The sequence below is a fragment of the Anser cygnoides genome, chromosome 7 (assembly GCF_040182565.1).
Source record: "Anser cygnoides isolate HZ-2024a breed goose chromosome 7, Taihu_goose_T2T_genome, whole genome shotgun sequence".
Classification (NCBI taxonomy): Eukaryota; Metazoa; Chordata; class Aves; order Anseriformes; family Anatidae; genus Anser; species Anser cygnoides.
The window spans coordinates 13,820,004-13,839,257 of NC_089879.1; the positions used below are offsets into that span (position 1 = coordinate 13,820,004).

Genomic DNA, 19,254 nt, shown 5'->3' on the forward strand with positions numbered 1-19,254 from the left:
GTGGGGATGGGGATGGAGATACAGATGGGGCAGGGTGGGGTGAGGATGGGGATGGGATGGAGACAGGAATGGAGGTGGGGATGGGAATGCAGGTGGGATGGGATAGGATACGGGCGGGATGGGGTAGGGTGGGATGGGGATGGAGGCAGGGATACGGGTGGGATGGGATGGGATGGCGAGGGGATGGGGATACAGGTGGGATGGGAACGGGGATGGAGATACAGATGCGATGGGGTGGGGTGGGAAGGGGATGCAGATGGAATGGGGATGGGGATGGAATGGGGACAGGAAGGGAGACGGGGATGGGAATGCAGATGGGGCAAGGGTAGGGATGCAGGTGGGATGAGGATGGGGATACAGACATGGACAGCAGCTGACCCACAGGAGGAAAGCTCCTCAGGGCCTGTCCTTGTGCTTTCTAAGGTGAAGGCCACCACTGTGCGGCACCTGGAGCTCCTACCTCTGCTGCCCTGAGCTGCGCGCCCTCAGCACCACGCTCACACCAGAGACACTCCTGATAACGTGCGGGACACCCTCACCTGACTGCGGCCCCACCGGCCATCGCTGTCCCCGTCACCTCCGAGGTGCCTAGGCCTGTCCCCAGCTGCGACGTGTGCCCCGCTGGGGAGTGCCCCCGTGGGCAGTGGGGCCCGGCCGCCAGCACCCCCCCACACCCCAGGGAGGGGTCTGTCACTCAGGGTGCCATAGAGGGGAGGGGAATCCCCCAGGAACCAGCTCACACCTGGGCCATCCCTGGGTACCAAAAGTGCCCTCCAGCACCTTCTCGGCTCCCACGAGACACGCTATAATTTCACACGGGACCAGGCACGTTCCCTCCCTGTGCAGAGCAGTGTCCGTTTGTCCCACGGGGCTGTCCCGAAGCCAGCTGCCCCAGCCCCTCCGCCGGGCACAGAGGTGTCTCTGTTAGCAGCTCTCCCACCAAATGTCCCCACAGCTGTTTCACGGGACGCTGCGGATCCAGCCCCTGCCAAATGTGCCGGGAAGAAAGCACACTGCTGGTGTAAGGCCGCTTCCCACCGACGAGGAGGTCACAAATGGCCTCAAAACGGAGAGTTTGGACCAAAAGCTGCCCAGCTGCATTCGCAGTGGGGCAACGAGGGGGTAAAGGCTCAGAGAGCAGCTTCAGCATCCAGCCCCCGACTCCTTTGTTCTCACCTGCCCGGTGTGCTGACGGGCAGGGATTTAGCCAAAATTTATCCACAGACCAAACTGTCTGGAGACCCCATATCCCTGTAGCCCCAGTGCTGCAGACCCCGGGCTGCCCGCAGCGGGGTGAGCAGCCTGCAGTGATGGGTACCGGCTCCCTTCAGCTTGGTTTTAGGTTCGGCGTTCCCATTTCTGTCCCTCCGCTTTTCCCCTCTCGCTTTATGCTTTATGGGCAACGTTTTGGGGCGGGGAAGGTCCCTACCTGCAGTTCGCATCTGCACGCTGCTCCCAAATGCCACCGCGGGGCAAATAATGGCAAATAATTGCAGCGTTGGTGTCCCTGCACGCCCCGTGCTGCTAACAGGGCTGCAGTCGGTGGCAGCACCGGGGCTGGCTCGGGACGCCTCGTTCGCCTCTAGTTCCTGGGTGAGATTCCTGCAGCCTCTTTGCCACGATAAAGCCAGTTTGGGGATCTCTGCTGCGAACGACGAAAGCAGCCCAGTTCAGGGGGCTGATCGGGATTTCTGTGCTGTCGCGGAGTTAAGTCCGGACACAGCCCCTGCCCCGGGCACCATGGAGCGAGGTGAGGGGAAGGTGGGAGGAAGAAAAATGTGCTGGGACAGGACGGAAACCCCAAGGCTCGCAGCCTGGCCAGGCTGTTCCCACAGAGCGATCCTGCAGGGGTTGCAGTTTATCAGCAAAATAAATAAAAGGCTTTAGGAGCAAAAGGTTGGAGGCGACCGAGGTCGCCCCATGGGGTGTCGGAGGGGGAGCGGAGATTTACAGGAGCTACGTTTGCTCTTTAGGGCTGTGGACTGAGCAGATCTGACTGGGGAATGAGGCTGTTTGCAGGGATTTGCAGCGATGGAAACGTGATGGGCTGGAAACGTGATGGCTTCCCTGGGGCCGGGATCAGAGGGGAGCTGGATGGCTGCTGGGGACAGGGTGGGGGGATGTCCTCGTCCCCCCTAATGGGGGGAGAAATCCTCCCTGTTCGATGGATGCACGATGGGGGCCCCTTATGTGGCAGCGGAGCTGGGCTTCTTCCATTTCTTCCCTACCATAAGGGCGGGTCACAGCACGTAGCCTCATCCTGGGGCAAATTCAGGGCAAAACGGCCAACTCCGGGTGGAACAACCAAACCTGGGGGCGAAGCCCTGTTTGCCCAGCCAGACGTGGGGCAGCCCAGCCAGAAGTGTCGCTGCCACCACCCCGCCGGCAGCGGTGCCAGGGCGATGCTGGGCGCCTTGGCCAGGCTCTGGTGCCACCGGGGCCGGTGGGGAGCGGGCGAGCGGGGCCGGTGCTGCTCCCCTGCCTGGTGGGGTTTCTTTCTATGCAAATGCCTGCGAGCAGCTGCCCTGCCGAGTGACTCATTTCCTGCTCTTGTGTCACATTCTGGTCAGGCCAGTTTGGCAAAGGCCTTTTTTCTTTTTTTTTTTCTTTTTTTTTTTTTTTCTTTCTCTTCCCTCGCTGGCTTTTTTTCTCCTTCTCTTCCCCCACCGCAGAGGGCTGGGATGTGCATTCGCTCAGCCCCTGGCAGGATGAGGCAGGATTTTCAGGAAACTGCGTCAAAGCCACAAACCTCCCCCCCCCAAAAAAAAATAAAAAAATAAATAAAGCCAAACAACAACAAAAAGAAAAACAAGACAATTTTCTTTCTTTTTTTTTTTTTTCTTCTTCTTTGAGAGCGAGGGAGTCTGGCAGCCACACGGGCTCCTCCTCGCTTCCCCGGGACGGGACAGAAAGCTGCAGAAATCCACCGGGGGGCAGAGGGAAAATAACCGCGGCTCTGCCTAATTTTACGCCCTGCTGCAAGCGGGACAGGTGCTGCCACAGCCGGGCTGCCAGCGGGGTGCGTCTGTTGGGATGCCTCGGGGCTCGACCCCACAAACGCAGGGATTTTCGGAGAGCGCTGGCTCGGTCCCCTGGGTGGGACACGGCCGCGTCCTGCCCTGCGTGGGGACACGGAGCCCTAGGGCCTGGAGCTGGCCAGGGGAGGAGGACGGCAGGAGTGGGGTGGGACGGATCCTGCCCGGGTCGAGGCGAACCCTTTGCAGCGATTCCCAGCCTCCCTCTTCCTTTTCTGCATGCTCCGTGCAATTAAAGCAGGCTGCAGCCAAATGACCCAGCATCACACGCATGCTAAAAAGCCCCCCGCCGGGCAGCTACCGAGCTCGCTTTGAACGGAGGAGTGTTCCTAGGGCTGTGACCGCGGGGCAGCATCCGCCGTGCCGCCGGCAAACCCACGGCCCCTGCTCGGCACGGCCGGGGAAACTGAGGCAGGGGACGGGGCTGGTGCCTGCCCACAGCCGGTGCATCTCCAGGCTCGAAAGCCAAAGGGGTTTGCTTGCCATGGGAAGAGCACCACGGTATCAGTGGCGTAAATTAGGTCAGGAAGCATTGCTAATAAAATGTCAATCCCGGTTGTGTAATGGGAGCAATTATGGGTTTAGGTCTCGTTAGGACACCAGGAAGGAAAACAGGGTCTGTCTGAGGGTAGTAGGAGTGCGATGGCAAACAAAAAGGAGGGTCCTGTTGACAGAAGGATGAAGCTGCCGTGGCGTCGGAGGCGTTTCCTTCCCAGCCCCGTGCTTCGGCCGCCCGGGGCTTGCTTCCAGTCCTGCTCTACCCTCGCTCTGCTCCTTTCCCCGGGGCTCAGGGCAGGGTCTTGGCCCCCTCAGGTCCTCCTCCCGTTCCCAGGGGACCCCCCTGCGCCCAACGAGGCACGGGAAATTCGGGAGGCTCCCGGCGTGAGCCAGCGCCCGCGCGGAGGGGATGGGGCGCCCCGCGGCCACGGTTAGCCTTTAACCGCGAGCACCCGGTGCAGGGGGAAAGGGAAGTCTTGAGGCATCCATTAACGTAAAAAAGAGTCATACGTTACGTTCGGTTCCACTTACGGCTTATAAATGATTACTGCATGTTTTAATAAATGGTTAATCAAGTGTTAGAGTCCAAACAAGTTGATGGGTTGCTTATTACCACGGTTTATAACCTTTTATGAATGCCTTCTGTCGATGTTCTTATAAACATCCATACCACGTACTTCTCGTGTCTTGACATGTTGGTCACATCTGTTCGAAGTTTGTTAACTCTTGAGCTGCTCGCTAATGGCAGCCTAATAGGGGTGCTGGTGTCCAGCCCAGCACCAGCCCCGGCTCGCGGGCCACCGAGAGCAACACGAGTGCCCAGGTCCCCCCTTGTCCCCGTCACATCGTGCCAACAAAAGGGGCAGTGGGGATGGTGGTGGGGACAGGCCCCCCGGTTCGGAGCGAGCCAGACACATCCGAATCCTAAATAAGTCAGCAGTGGGTTTTTTTTTTTTTTCCCTCGTGTGTGCGTTTTTTTGCCACTAGGACAAACAATTAAGGGAAGTAAGTGGTGGATTCTTCATCGCTTGAAGTCCCCAAATGAAGACAGGATGTCTTGCTGGAACGCGTGCTCGAATCAAAAACACAAGTTATTGGGCTCAATGCAAGAGTAATTGGGTGAAATTCTCTGGCCTGCGAATACAGGAGGTCAAACGGGATGATTTAGTGGTCTCTTCTGGCCTGAAAATCCACAGAAACATCCTTGGCCGTAGCTGCTAATTCTGCGGGTAGCGCATCTAAAGCCCCCCTCACGTCACATCGCCAGGAACGAAATAAAGCCCTCAATAAGCTGAATAACAAGGAAACAATTTCAAATAAAAGCGTCCCCGAAATCTCCTTTTAAGGCAATGACTGGGATTCCCACCGCTGATCGTGCTCCTGACGCCTCGCAGCATTGTGGGGCCGCCGCCGCCGCTGCAGGCAGGCTGCCACGCCGCCCCGCAGCCCCCGGGGACGAGCCCCCACTGCGCTTCCCGTCCCCCATGCCTGCGAGCCCCCCTTTTTTTAATTTTCCCTGCTGGTTCCCCTTTTGCTGGATGTTTCGGATCATTTTGGGGTTAATTCCAGCCCTCCCTCACCTGCTCCAGGAGTGTGCTGTTTGCTCCGGTGGTTTTTAGCAGCCGGATTCGCGCATTTAAGTGATGGGGAATATCCCACCCGGCACGGGGAGCTGTGCTTCCCTCCTCAGGTTGACCTCAGAGCTTTTTTTTTTAATACCCTCTTTGTGCGTTTTCCTCCAGGCTGGGTGGTTAGGAGCACGCGTGGATTTCCAGGGGCACGCCAAGCTCGCCGGGTGCCAGCCCGGTCCCTCCGGAGCGCTTCCCCGGCTCTGGCTCGCACCTGCCTTACCCGTCACCAAAAAGCATCCGCCTGCGGGCCCACGGGGAACCCGCGGTGAACGGCGTGCCCGGCTTGTCTCCAACACATCGCTGTTTGCAAACAGACCTAACCAAAGCACGCATCCCAGCCTCGCGGCTGCGGGGCTTCCACGAGGCTTCCCCTGCTCGCTCCTCAGGTCTCGGGCACGCAGGTGAGGCTGAGGAATCGCCCTTACCTGAGCCTTTACCACCTGGGTAGCCCTCCTTGCTGGGAACGATCCCAAATATCTGAGCCTGATTCTGCTCCCCGGGGCACCAGCGGCACCTCCAGCACCGTCCCCGCCGTGCTGCCTTGCTGCCTGCCCCCGGCGAGTCATTTGTGGCCGGTGTGGAAAGTCTGAGGAAATGCGGATGATGGGAAAGTGCATTAAAAATACTTTTCCCCTCGGACAAAAAACCAAAACCTCGCCACGTTTTTTGGGAAGCTGCTGCAGCAATAAGCGGCTGCTGCCTGGAAGGTGCCCGCCGGGACGGCCGCGCACGGTCTCTGCGTGGCAGCCTCCTTCCTGGGGTGCCAGCGCTTTGGCGCTGCCGCAGAGCTCCCGACGCCTCCTCCCAGAGCACGGAGCATCCCTGAGATGCTCTCTCTCGGCACAGGGGCAGTCTGAGGGCGCTAGGGGGAAGAATGCAGGGGGGAAGAAGCGGCTCTGGTTCAATTTCTCTCTTCCAAAGCCATCGGTGCTCTCCCAGGCGAACGTCCCAGCGACACCCGGACTGGCAGCGCGCTCCTGACGTGCCCACGCCGAGGCTTCGAGCAGGGGCTGCAGGATGAACTCCGTCTCCCACGTGGCGATTCCTGGGGACTTGCTGCATGACCCCAGTGTCTCTCCAGGGAAAACCCCCCTGAAATCACCGGCTGTGGGACCGGACCAGCTGTGCCCATCCCCTCAGGACCCTCTCTGATATGGCCCGGCCGTGACACGGGGACAACGCTGGGTGCCCGAGAGCTGCACAAGCGGCGCTGGTGAGCAGGGAGCACCACCGGGAGCGTGAGCCCCTTGCCACGGGGGCCCCTTTCCCCATTCCCCATCCTCTTGCCAGCCAAGGTCCCCAGGTGCTGCTGTTCACTTTTTGGATGGGAAACGAGCCCCGGCCCTCCCTCCGCACTGTAAAAAGAAAAAAAAAAAAAAGAGTGAGAGAGAAATAAACAAACAAATCCCTTCCCTCTCCTGGCTTGGCATCTGCTCGCAGCCCTTCCATTATTAATTAGAGGAGCTGCCGGCGTTATTAGCAACAAACCGCTCCTAATGAAGTTCAGAGCCGCAGATCCAGGAGGGGCTCCCAGACACCGCTTTTCAGAAACCTTAATTAAATTCACCGCCCGAAGGTGCGTTCGGCTGGGGCGGAGGCAGCGCGGCGAGGCCAGGCACAGGGCTGGGGCGAGGGGTGCTGGCCGGGGTCCCCTGCGGATCTGGGGCCGTGCTGGGCCTCTGCTGGCTCTCCCTGTCCCCGGATTTACGTTCTGGGTCTGCCCTCGCTGCGGGGCCCGGCACGTCCCCGCTGCCCGAGCGGCTGCTTATCTCCCCGCGCAGCCTTGATGCGTTTGAATGATTAACTGGGCGCCGGCGGGAGGCTTCCCAGCACCGACCGGCCCCGCCGTCCTTGCCGGGATGTCCCAAAGGGGCAGCCCTTCGCTTGCAGACGCTTCGAGGCCTGGGAAGCTGACACCATGCGGGGTTTCGGGCGAGGGAACCCGCTGCAGGCTGCGCCTTGCTCCCCTAACCCCGCACCCGGGCTTCCCCTTCGACGTAGGAAGGCCGAGACAACGTCCCCAAAGGAGCAAGAGCAAAACCATGCTGGCTCTCGGCTCCTCGCACATCCCTTCCCTCCACCCCCCTACGTATTCCACCCTTCCCCTCTCCGGCCTTGAAGGAATTTATTGTCGAGGAGCACAAAAAGGCCGCGGGACCGTCCCTCGGCCACCGATCTCCGCCGGGCCGCCCGCACAGAAGGACACCGACAAGTATGCAAATACCTTTAATGCACTTAGGATACACGGGAGGAAAAAAAGGTTTAGTGATTCACAAAAATATTACAAAAGTCACGTGCAGGCGAAACACACCCAGCACCGCAATAACAACGTAGGAATTTACATTAGAAACTAATATAAAATATTTAAAAACCTCTGCTAGTTTAGCTTTCCATTTGTCTTTTATATATAAAAAAAAAAAAAGGGGGTGGGGGGACAATCGCACACGCACACCAGGAGCTGCGGGGAGCTTTGCCGCCGAGCTGGGGGCTGCCCCGGGGTCAGGACGAGCCGCGGTGGCCCCGGATCCCCCCGACAAGTTTTGCCTTCACAAAATTCTGCAGGAAACCCCCCCAAAAACGCAAACCGACCCCTGCGAGCAGCACAACCCGCATCCCGCACGGATGTACGGAAGAGCCTGGGCTGGAAGGAGAAGGGATTTGAAGGGCTAAAACCCCACGCTCGGTTTGGAGCGGGGCTGATGCCCCCCGCCACCCCGGGGCAGCCAGGAGGGGAGGGCAAAGGGGGCACCGAGCCCCACCTGCGGCCTGCCCGAGGAACCCGCCCGGAGCTCCCGCAGGCACCCTGCGTTGTGTTTATGTAGGACCTACCGCACGGCGACAGCGCGGGTCCCTCCCACCCGCACCGCGCGTGCAGCGCGGTGTTTCCGGAGCCGCTCTCTCCTTGCAGTTGGGCCCCGGGGACAGGAACAAAGGAGCCATTTTGATCTCCAGCCTCGCTGGGAGAGGAGGGAGAGGGCGAGAGAGAAAAAGAGCAGTGTTCGCAGAACACAACAAGGGGCAGGAAATTTCCCTCCGGCTCTCAGAGGTCCTTTCTGCTCCTCTCGCTTCCCCTTCTACGAGAGGGGAGATGGCAGCGCTGGGAGCGGCGCAGAGAAGCGATGCCCGCGGGCCGACGCGCCGCTCGCCGGGGTTTTAGGGCCCGGCAGCAGTTTTAGGGGAACTGCGAAGCCCGTCACGAGGCAGGGTGGCTGCCCGGGAGGCGCAGGTCAGCGCGGGGCCGAGCTCGAGACACGTCTGCAACCCTCCGGCTTATTCTCCGTTTGAAATTTTGGACTCATGTCGAACACAAGGCTCTTTTTTTTTTTAAAAAAAAAAAAAAAAAGGAAAGAGAACAAGCAGGCACTGCACAACAGAAAAAAAAAACGTTACAAAAACAGTAGGTCGCTACAGAGCTCGTTAAAAACCACAACGGTCCCAGAGACCGAAATTTGGCTTTAAAATCTCGGGACGTGAACTCCCCCGGCAAACGTGCATTCGGAGCTTGTCTTGGATGCCGGCTGGCTCCTGGGCAAGCCCGCTTTTATCGATGGGGGCAGACGCACGGAAAGGGACTCCCGGTTGCTCGACAGCTCGTCTGCCCTTGCAGCGTCGCTCACAGGGAGAATTAAGGCACAACATACGCTCGAAAGGGAGGGCAGCCACGAAAATGATCAAGCCTCTGGGGTGCGGAGGGGCTCTCGGTGCTGGCAGGGGGCCCCCACCTCGCTCGGGGTCCCCGATTTCATCCAGCAGCGCTGCAGGGTGCAAGGCCATGCCCTGGCTAGGGGAAAACGGGACATGTAAGGGTGGCCTCCAGCCTGAAGGTCTTGTCCCCACCTCAAGTGACGCTGCCTTGCCCCGGCCAGACACGAGCCTGCGACTCCGGACGCCTACAGAGGAGGGGACGCTCGCCGGGACAGACAAACACCCGAGCAGCCAAGCCCCCGAGCAGCCCCGTCCTCCAAACACCAGTCCTGCGAAGCACGCAACCAGCCAAGGGTTTTTCGGTGAAGCACCCTGCGCCCCCCTCAGCTCCTCTCACAGCCTCGAGACGCCGCAAGGGCCCTGACCGAGCCCCGGCTGCGGGTGCAGGGGGGCTGCCAGCCCGACCCCCAGCACGAAACCTCTCCCCGGCAATGCGTCCCCTCCAAGCCAAGCGCTGCTCTCAGCTATTTGTTTTTGAGGCTACACCCCCGAACTATTTCCACCGGTCGCGGATGAAAAACAAAACCCCCACTTCTTCAAAGCCCATTTCATGACCCGACGGTGTCATTTCAAAAGCCATCCAAGAGCAACTGCATTTTTGAAGTGAAGAGCTCCAGAATATCATTTCAAACCACTGCTGGCAAACCTACGTGCAGGAAAACCAATACATCACCATCCTCAAAGACACCAGGCACAGCAGGCAGCACCTATCTAAGCCACTGAAAATATCACTGCAGGTCACTCCAGCTACAAGACTGACTGCTCCGCTCAGGTCACATCCCGCATGCTTTAATATTGAAACTGTACGGTATTTCTTCTGTTTTTAATCATGAGCTGAGAAGGAAAGTAGCCCTGGCTTTCGGGACTTCTCTCGTTTCAGAATTGCGGTCACATGTCGGATTTTCAAGGCACTGCGGGCCTGCCATAAGGCTCCTCGTCGCTGGAAATACCCCTGCCTGTCTGCGTCATGAGACTTCTCCAGGAGAGAGAAAACCTGGACCCACTTATTTCAAACTGTCATTTAGATCCAGATCGCTATCTCTAGACAACAGACGCCTCGCGGGTTTTGGCTTTCTATAATCCTGCTTCAAGCCTTCTACACAATCTAGAACAAAATCAGCACCAAGCAGACCTACAGTAGATCTCAGCAGGTTTGGGCTAGAAAATACCACGGCATTTATTAGCACTGCTGCATTTCCCTTTTAAAAACTATTTGCTTACTAAAATACAGAGGTTTCTTTTCCATTTCCTTCACACACAGACACGTCCTCTTGCCCCGAGATGAAAACATCCAACCTCGAGATCTCGTTTACTTGCCAATGAGTAAGGCTTTGGCACGGTTGCAAACCTGAAGCAGATCAGGGGAGGGGATGTCCTGTGGGCGCGCAGCTCTTCACAACACTGAACACCACGCGACTTTCTTATTCCTGATGACTGTCGAGAGGCAGCAGCGTGACCTTGGAGCTTCAGGGTTGACTTTCACCAGTTTCCCTCTTACAGTTGGCCTGACGATAAGACAGAGACTTCTATTTTAGCAGTTATTTGTCTAAGAGTTTTCCCCTTAGATAAGTAGGAAGATTTCCACTTCCTTCCCCTCAAACCTTCCCCTCAATTGTTATCTGGCTACCGGCAAAGCTCTGTGAGAAAGCGTCTCAGAAATAGGGATTTCTGGCATGCCACCTGTTCCTAACTCAAATACACAGAACTATATATAAATACATGACACGGAACAAAAATACACACACACAAGGATACCGGGTGGGTTTTCGAACGCTTTCAGTGTGCTCCCTCTGAAGTCAATGAAAACCCAACCCAGAGCGTCTGAGGAGAGTAAATACGACGAGGAAAACATACACATAAGCCAGGCAGAACCGGAGCACGAGGCAGCCCCGAGGAGCTGCTCTCCCTGCGCTGAGCACCACGGCCCTGCTGCGAGGCTCCCGGAGGACACAGGGCAGAAGGTCCCCAGCCTTCCCGATGCGTGTTGGAGCCCAGCGAGGGTCCGATGGGCTTCTCTCTGCCCCGTGATGATCTCTGCGGGAGCAGCAGCGATTGACCTTCCGAACGTCCCTTCTCCGCTACGACGTGGATTGGAAGCTCCTTTTAATGAGGGCTAGCATCTGGAAACGAGGAAGAGCAGCCAGCAGCGTGGCAGCGAGCCAGCTCTGCTGCAGGCACCCCCAGCAAACCCGTCCCGGCGCGGTCCGCGGGCTACTGCTGGCGGATGGCTCAGGGACAATATTGTAGTCGCTGCCCTTGCTCCGCTCCTGACCGCCACAATGGTCTGTTTGTTCATCATCTGGCGGCGGGACACTCGTGTGCATTGCTCTGGAAGCTGGACCCGTCAATTTTCATGCTGCTCCCTAGCCCACGGTGTCCCCTGGATAGGCATCGAGTGCAGGAGGCTCGTATCGGCTTAGTGCGAAGCGGGACAAGGAAAACTGGCCAAGAGATCCCAGGGACGAACGCAGGCTGCCACGGCACAGAAACCACTCTGGCTGGCACACGCAGATATCTGAAAGTTTGTTCTTTCGCGGCAGGATTTTAAGATGATCCGCTGAGTTCAGACAAAACGACAAACTCATTTACATGTAAATTGCTTTCGTAGCTTTGCAGAAGGGAAGGTTCTGCCGAGCGGTGTTGGACCCTGCATTTGGCCTGCCTTAAATTATAATATAACAACAATTATAATAATACAAATGCTACTTTGTACACAAAGCACGCCCTCCCCTGCAAACCCTGGCATGCTTCGGTAGGTCCTACAGCCCTCTAGTCAATAATCACCCTCTCCGCACAGAGAGACATTGAGTGACTTGCCTGAGGCCACAGAGGAATTCTGTAGCAAGTCCAAGGAAAGCTTTGTGGCTCCTAGCTCTGCTTCTTGACCGGCGTTAACCAGCCTCAAATATATGCAAAAAGACATCAAAGCTGACTGTGCCAGGAAGAAATTAACTCAGAAAACAAACAGAAAACCAACCCTGGGGTACTGAGAGGCCTCCTGGACTTTGCTGTTTGATCAGGGGAGTTAAGTGTTAAAAGCTTTTGTTATACTTGTATTAAGATCACACGACAGTTGCGCATAAATCGGGAAGAAGGAATGGCCAAGTCAGCTTGTCAGCAGAAAGGGGTGGAAGAGAAAGCTGCACCTCCCCTGCCGAGGAGTGAAGAGTTGCCACCGAAAGACAATGGGTAGAGAAGGGCTGGGGGAATACGTCAGGGACAACCTGCAACAGCAGCGGGGGGCAAAGCCGCAGTGGTTTGCTTCAGCATATCCACAGTGGCCAGCCTTGCAATGCGGAGGAGACGCAACGTGACCGTGCAAAGACTGCATCCTCTGCACACCACGTTGTGCTCCGAGGAGGAGGCCACAGGGAGCTAGAGGACAGAGGCTTTTCAAACTGATTTTGATGCTCTACAGTCCAAATCCAAGCGAAAGGAGAGACACCAGCCGCAACAACAGCCACCGCAGCAAGGCTGAAGGGGAAAATGGAGCTGTGCTAGAGCCCAATCCTGCTGGAACAAGAATAGTCGGATTTATTGAGGCTGAGTCTCCCCTCTGCTATGCCAGGGCAGCGGAGATCTCCGTTTCATACGCTTTCAAGCAGCCCTCTGGGTCCTGCAGAGCTGCCTAACTTATCCCTGTGAACAAACGGTTCTTTCTAGCTTCTCAAATTCTGTACAATAGCAAGGAAAAAATACTTGACAGTATCTCTTTAAAGATAAACACACTGTAAACAGGAGATCTCCCCCGCCCCGGTAGCTTTCTTCCTCCTGCTTGTGCAAAACCAGAGGTTGCGACCTTCCCTGGGGTTCAGGCACAAGGACAGGATGCGCGAGAATAAAGTTGCCTCTGTTTGCAGTGATACCATAGCTAATAGCACCAAGACCAACACTTAAAACATGCCTAATTTGAGGGCAGGGAGGATCTGGGTTTGTTTTTCTTGACTGAACTAGAAAGTTCATCTTTAAATCTGTTCAGCTTCAAGCATGTGAGCTTTTGGCCTCCTTTAAACAGGGGAAATACCATTCCGTTTCTGAAAAGAAAAAAAAAAATAGCACATGGAAGAACAGTTCTGCAGTCAGTAAAAGTTTGGCTAACAAAAGGACTCCAGAGTCACGTAAAGAACATTTAATCCATGGATTATAGGCTCGCACCTGGCAGAATGCATGTGTAAATACAGGCGTGCAGAGCGTCTACACCCTGGGCTAAGGCAGAGGGGAGTTCTGTAGCTAGGAGAGAGAAAGGGTTCTTACTACTGATTTTCATAGTTAAATATTTCTCACTCGCACTCACACATACGCAGGCTGTTCCCAGAGAGCTCAGCCTTGGGAAGGAGAAAGGAAAGGGCTCAGTTCGGTCTGGGCTGGTGCTGAGGAGCTCCTCTTCTGTTTGCAGTGGTTGTGCAGCAAACTCTTTTATTTGCAGGCAGAGTTTTTACTGCATTAATTATCCTGTGAGTCACTGGGTAATGGACAGTAACTTGGCTCTCCCAGTCGTTAGGAGGGTGTAATTCAGCTCTAATGCAGCGGGTTGTCGAACACAGCATCTGGCAAGATGGAGACTTTCAGTTTCTTTTCGGGCCAGCTGTACTCCTTTGGAAGTTTAAACTGTAAGGCAACACAGAGAACCAGTTAACATATATCTCTGCAACCTCATCCACAGGAAAAAAACCAAACTCGTTACAAAGGCAGGCAGCCCCCCGTTATTATTATTATTTAAAACAAGAGGCCACTAGGAAAACATTTCCCCATCAGTATGTTTTGGACAGCAGTGGACATTAGATAATGTGGCCTGTGCCTCAGCTGCCAAAGTAAAGTTAGGAGATTTCAGCCCGCGCATTATTTATTTCATCAGATGGATTCCGGAGGGTTTCTGCTCCCATCACCATCTCCCCTCCCTGATCACACCAAAAATTCCCAAGTCTCTCCCCTCCCACCCGACCGTGTCCCTTTCCCTCCACCTGGCCGCCGGAGCCCCCCGTTTGCTTCAGAGGGAGAATTTTGGCACGCAGGGCGGGGTGTACGCGAGCTAGCGAGGCTCTGCTGGGGGACAGGATCAAGAGGGCTTGCAAGGGGCTCCGGGAGGGCAACCGGGAGGGCAACCTGTGCCCCGGGGAGGGGCAGGGTGCCTGAGCAGCACTTCTGCTCCAGCCCAACCCAGCCGGTACAAAGGCTTTGCATTCGCACAGGCACTCAGCTGCTCGGGCTGTTTTGCAAACACAGATTGAAGCGCGGGGAATGGAGATTTTTGCCCCGGTCTGGTTTACACAGCAGTGTCTCTGGCCAATGTTTCCCAAACAGAGCAAGCCTCCTGTCCCACTCGTCCCAACGCTGCTCCAGGACACCCCGCCCAAGGCTACGATGTCACCCCCACATCTCTGCCCCCAAACATGACCGCCTGGGACAGAGGTCCAAGGAGCCCCTGTCGCAACCACGTGCATTCACACAGAGCTCTCAAAGACAGCGAGGGGGTGCGGGAGGGAGCCTGGAACCGAACCATCACAGGGAGGAAGGACACCGGCCATTCCCAGGCATTAACATCCCCGCAGGGGTTAACATGGACCAGGCCCTCCCACCGCAAAGGGCAGGCACAAAAGGATGGAGCAGGGGCAGCTTGGGAGGCATCCGTGGGGTTGACAAGTGCAGTCCCGGAGCAAGAAAAGCTCCCCCTCAGTGTCACTTCAATTTTGTTCTCACTGCTGAGCTGGCAAGGACATGCCTAAGAGTGCAAGCAGTCCAAAAAAATGCAAACACGCTAGATGTAGAGCTAGCAAAGGCTTCAAATCCTTACGTGGCAACACGGCAGCTGGATTTATGCTGTTCTCTTTGAGGATCTTTCAGGCTACAGATCTGCCCCGGCCATGGCTGGCTGACAACCACTTCTGGGCCTGCATTGCAGGCAACCCCGCTGCCTGGCCTCAGGGTCCAGAACACATCGGGGACAGCTCTGGAAGCCAGTTTGCAGGATGATTTTGCCTAAAACCCTGCTGCACCCATGGCGTAGCACTGCCTGATGCAGCAACAGTCCCTGACACCCCTACGGCTCTCCCAGGGAGGAATCTCGCTGGGATCCCACACCACCAGCAACAAACGGACCTGGAGGCAGCTGCTCCAGGACCACTACAGACACAGCGATCCCCTCCTGCAAGAGTCCTCTGACCAAGGCCAACAGTGCTGGAAGCTACACGGGGCTACGTACATCAGAGAGCTGGTGCAAGAGAAAAGTGACCTGCAAACAGTCCGCCTTTATCCCATTAGTTGTCTTTCTTCCCGTAAGAGCCCCACTCTGAAGGACATTAACAGGCTCAGTGGCAGGTTGCTGCTGGAGAAGTTCCCCTCCAGCTGCCTGCTCCAGAGCAAGGACGGCTCTAGCAGGTTACGACTTTGCTCCTGACCTTGCTCTGCCTGCAGCCCGCGCACCAGGGTGACTTGCACTCGGTGCCCATCGACCCTAATACGCCAGGCCGGTGGGTCAGGGGCTGACCGCGATCCGGGGGCACAGCAGGATCCTTCAGGATACTGCCTACCACAAACTCCTACTTTTTCTCCTCTAGGAAACATCAACAGTCCCAGTCCCACTTAGGGCTGGTTTTTTTTTAAACTCAAGCTCTGTGTATAGCTTGCACCATATAATCTAGTAGTCCCATACAGCCCAGGGGATCCTTCTGAGTTCAAGGTCTAGGGTATGTAAAAAATAAGCTGAAGCTACTGAAACAGCTAATTTCACTTAACAGGGGCAGCTCGTTATGTAGCGAGGGAAAGGCTTTCCTTGCAGCGCCGACGGGGCTTCATTCAACCACATGAATATCATCAGGAACCAGCCAGGGCTGCTGAGGAATGCGTGAAGTTGGCCCAAACTGGGATCCTGCAACTTACAAATCCTTGGAGGGATCTAGATGCTGAAAGATCACATTTCATCTCAAGCATTTTTCCTTTTCGTAAACAGCAGCGGTTCCAAAGCGCTCCTCTCGGAGAAGCCATCCTTTGCGTTTGTTTGTTTTTCGCTTTTTAATTTAGCAAAGTCCCAGCAGCTCGGAGGCGAGCTGCCATGCCCAGTGCCTTCGCCTCTCGGCGGAGAGCAACGTGAGCCGTGCGAAGCCTTAACTGCAGGGCCTGCAGACCAAGAGCTCCCGGGCTCCCATGTCACCGGCAAAAATGAGCTTTGGATTAGGTTTAACTGGATAAAAGCTGGCCTGAAAGTCCCTGCCCAGCCAGCAGCGTGCTCCCCTCGCTCACGCAGCGAAGAACACCCTGGCATTAAATCAGCTCCGGATTAAATAATTAGAGCCCTGAGATTTTTCCTGGGGGGAGGGGAGCGGGGCGAGGGATGGGAGGGCTGCTCTGCAAGCCAAGGAAAGTTTCTTTAGAGTCTGCAGGGAGCTGTAAAAAATGGGATTAAAAATATTACATGTCATTTCTGCCACTGCTCTTTGAAGTCAGGCAGAATATTTATATGGCATGCATGGGAGACAGGGTGTTAAATGTTCCCCAGGAAGAGATCACATGGCAAGGGGAAGTTTAGCACCGCACAGCAAAGCTTTCTAAAGCTCCCTCGGCTGCTGCTGCAACGCTTCTAGGCTGGTGATGGTCTTTTGCACATTGTGCACCGGCTTACAGGGGTGGCAGGTGAAGGCCAAGCAGCAGACGTGAAAAACCCCCCGTCTGCTCCCCGAAGTGGAAAAAGGAGGCCCCTAGGACAGATTGTTCGGCAGCAAATGTGCTGCCACCGCTTTCAGCCTTTCTGAGAGGGGGAGAGGAGGTGTGCTGGGGGCTGCTCTTGAGGATGGTGTTACCCACAGCACGGAGACAAACCCTGATACCCGGCCCAGGGGCGGCACCGCTTCGACTCGGGGTGCTCAGATACTGAGTTGGGAACAATGCTGGTGGAAAGGATGCGCAGCACCTCCTGTAACACCCACCGCTGCCCTGCATTTCTTGCAATCCCTTCTCTCAGTGCCTTAGCCCACAGCAGATGTGATGTGAAGGTCTAGCAAAGCCTCGAGCCTACAGGGCAGGGCTGGGTCAAAGCAAGCTGCGGGACGGGGCGAGCTGCGGCGTTGCTCTCTGGGGCAGTACCTGGGGGATGCGGGAACAAGGCAGCCTTACCTTCTCCGGAGAATTCAGATCTTCTAAATCTTCCAGCATTCTCTCTACGAACTCTTCGGTCAATAGGATCTGCAAAGGAAAGACAGCAGTTTATGCCTCTGCACTCCCAGTTTTAGCTAATTGCCGAGCAGCAGAACAACTTCTGCACTTGAGCAGGCCGGACCAGCTCACTCCTTCCCCACGTCCTTCTTTCCTGCAACACAAAGGTTTGAGGGCAGGAGCTCCTAACTTTGCCTCTCGCCTCAACCGCTGCAAAAAATGTTAAAATTATATGGCAATCTTTTTTGACCCTCAATTATCTTCCTAAGTCTAAAATTAGAGGCTCGGCTTTAGACAGACGGAGTGGGGAAGGAGGAAAAGGGGTCAAGATAACAACTGCCGGAGAGGCAGTGGGAGACAGAGCTGCTTTCATCTGATTCCTTGAAGTGAAGCTCACAGCTGAATTAGAGAACAGCGGTGCAGTGAGAGCCCGAAACCTGTGCAGAGCCAGAGCTCTGGGCAGGCGGAGGGCTGTGTCTGACACACTGTGTTGTTTAGACAAACTGAGCGCTTGGCAAGGGAGGTGCCCGTGGTGGGAGCTGAGGTCCCAGGACCCTGGCTGTGGCTCCTGGGGACCCTTCCCACTCCTTGCCAGGACAGCAAACACAAAGTAGCCCATGAAAGGGGCTGCTGACAGGCCGAAATCCCCAGCTGAGGGCCACGGCTCCACAAAGCCCCCCAAGTCACGCAGAGCAGAGGCACCGAGGGGAACCAGCCCCAGGAGTTCAAGGGGAGAAACCACCACCCTCTTTAAAAAAAAGCACGCACGAGCCAAAAGCAACCACGTCCTGCCTCTCCGTGCAACAGCCACGAAGGCCAGAGCTGCAGGCACCCAGCGGGTTTGGCATGGGAGCCGTGACGGCCGTGCGGGACGAGGCCAAGGTCCCCACGCAGCGTTGGGGCGTCGCAGCTGCGTTCCTGGGAGCTGGGTTGCAGCAGTGCCCGGTGGCTTATCCCCAGCTGAGCCTACAGGTCTGGTTCTTCCCCACCGCTCCTCCTTTCCTTCCTTCACTCCACCCTTTCCTCTGTCCCTGGCACCGCTTTCCATCCCGAAGCGAGCACCGTCCCCTGGCCCCTTCCTCACCCTCCCCTGGCCCCGGAGAGTCGAAAACACTAAATCCAGATCTGAGAGCTATGATGCTTCTGAACTTCTCTTCCCTTCTACCTTGCCACCACCGCGCACTGATTTCCCTGGGGATGAGGGAGCTACAACCTCCCCTCTCCATCACATTTCCCTCCTTGCCTAGCTTCGACCTGCAGCAGGCTTCAGGCCAGGGTTTACGACTGAGCTGCTCAGCGTGGACGCAGGCAGCTCCACCAGGCCTCTCTGCTCATACCTCGAACCTGGAAAAAAAAAAAAAAAACACAACCCTGCTGCAGCCAGGAGCCAGGATCTCGCTGCTTTGGACATGACTCTGCAACCTGGCACCACTCCGCAGACTGGCAAGCCGAGAAACATCGCGCTGAAACACGCAGTGCCACCGCAAACTGCTGCAGTCTCCTTGCAGGAGGCCGTAACCGCTCTGCCTGTCGGACTGGAGACACTCGTTTGTTGGCTGCCTGCAGAACGAGGAAGCCGGCTGGCCGGGCTGGAGGCAGGAGGGCGACCCGACCGCTCAGCTCCGGAGGAAGAGCTGGGTGGGGAGCCGGGGCTCCGGCGCGGAGCAGATCGCTTTCTGCGGAGGTGCAGCCTGCAACGGGGCGAGGGAATGAAAACAATTTGGCAGGCATCGAAACGCAGAGAGCAGCCGGAAAAAGGAGGAGGAATTGGTATTCACAGCAATCAGGCAAGGAGGAAATGAATATTCAGCCCTCCACGGATGAGCAAAAATGCCAGAGGCTGGGATGGGTGAGGGAGCAGGAATGAGGAGCCACGGCTTTGGCAGGGGAACTAGGCGAGGAGCAGAGCAGGAAGACCCCTGGGCGCTCCCAAGGTGCCAGAGGCAGGGGAGAAATGGGAACCACGTGTGCAAGGCAGCCAGCTGCTCTTAGCCTGGTGGAAAACAAGGCAGGGTGTGCAGGGGTAAGCAGCAAAGGGTAGAGAGAGCGAAGGGGGGACAGGTCAGCTCTTGGCTAAGCCACAGGCTCGCAGAGCAGGGACAAGCCCACGCGGAGCACTGTGGCTAGCACCGACCTGGGGAGCGATCCCCAGAGCTGCCTGAGCCCATCTGCAGCTCGCTGCCACCCTCTCAGCAGAATTTGTTGATCTAGCTGAACAAAAACCAAATTCCACTGATTTA

At 56.5% G+C, this 19,254-nt stretch overlaps 1 protein-coding gene and 1 long non-coding RNA gene across 3 annotated transcripts in view; one reads left to right on the forward strand and one right to left on the reverse strand.

The window, feature by feature from the left end:
• On the forward strand, positions 1 to 2,818 carry LOC136791219 (uncharacterized). The gene is made up of 2 exons (XR_010832711.1): positions 1 to 584; positions 956 to 2,818. It is a non-coding gene; the product is annotated as an uncharacterized lncRNA (long non-coding RNA).
• Positions 2,819 to 7,374: 4,556 nt separating this feature from the next.
• The window catches only part of SUFU (SUFU negative regulator of hedgehog signaling), an 89,700-nt gene continuing 77,820 nt past the window's right edge, over positions 7,375 to 19,254 (reverse strand). For both annotated transcript variants that reach the window (XM_067000297.1, XM_067000298.1), the window contains exons 11-12: positions 16,976 to 17,044; positions 7,375 to 13,477 (exon numbers count right to left, since the gene is read on the reverse strand). In XM_067000297.1, coding sequence (XP_066856398.1) covers positions 13,388 to 13,477; positions 16,976 to 17,044 — 159 coding nt within the window. In that variant the 3' untranslated portion in view covers positions 7,375 to 13,387. The remainder of the gene's footprint in view (positions 13,478 to 16,975; positions 17,045 to 19,254) is intronic.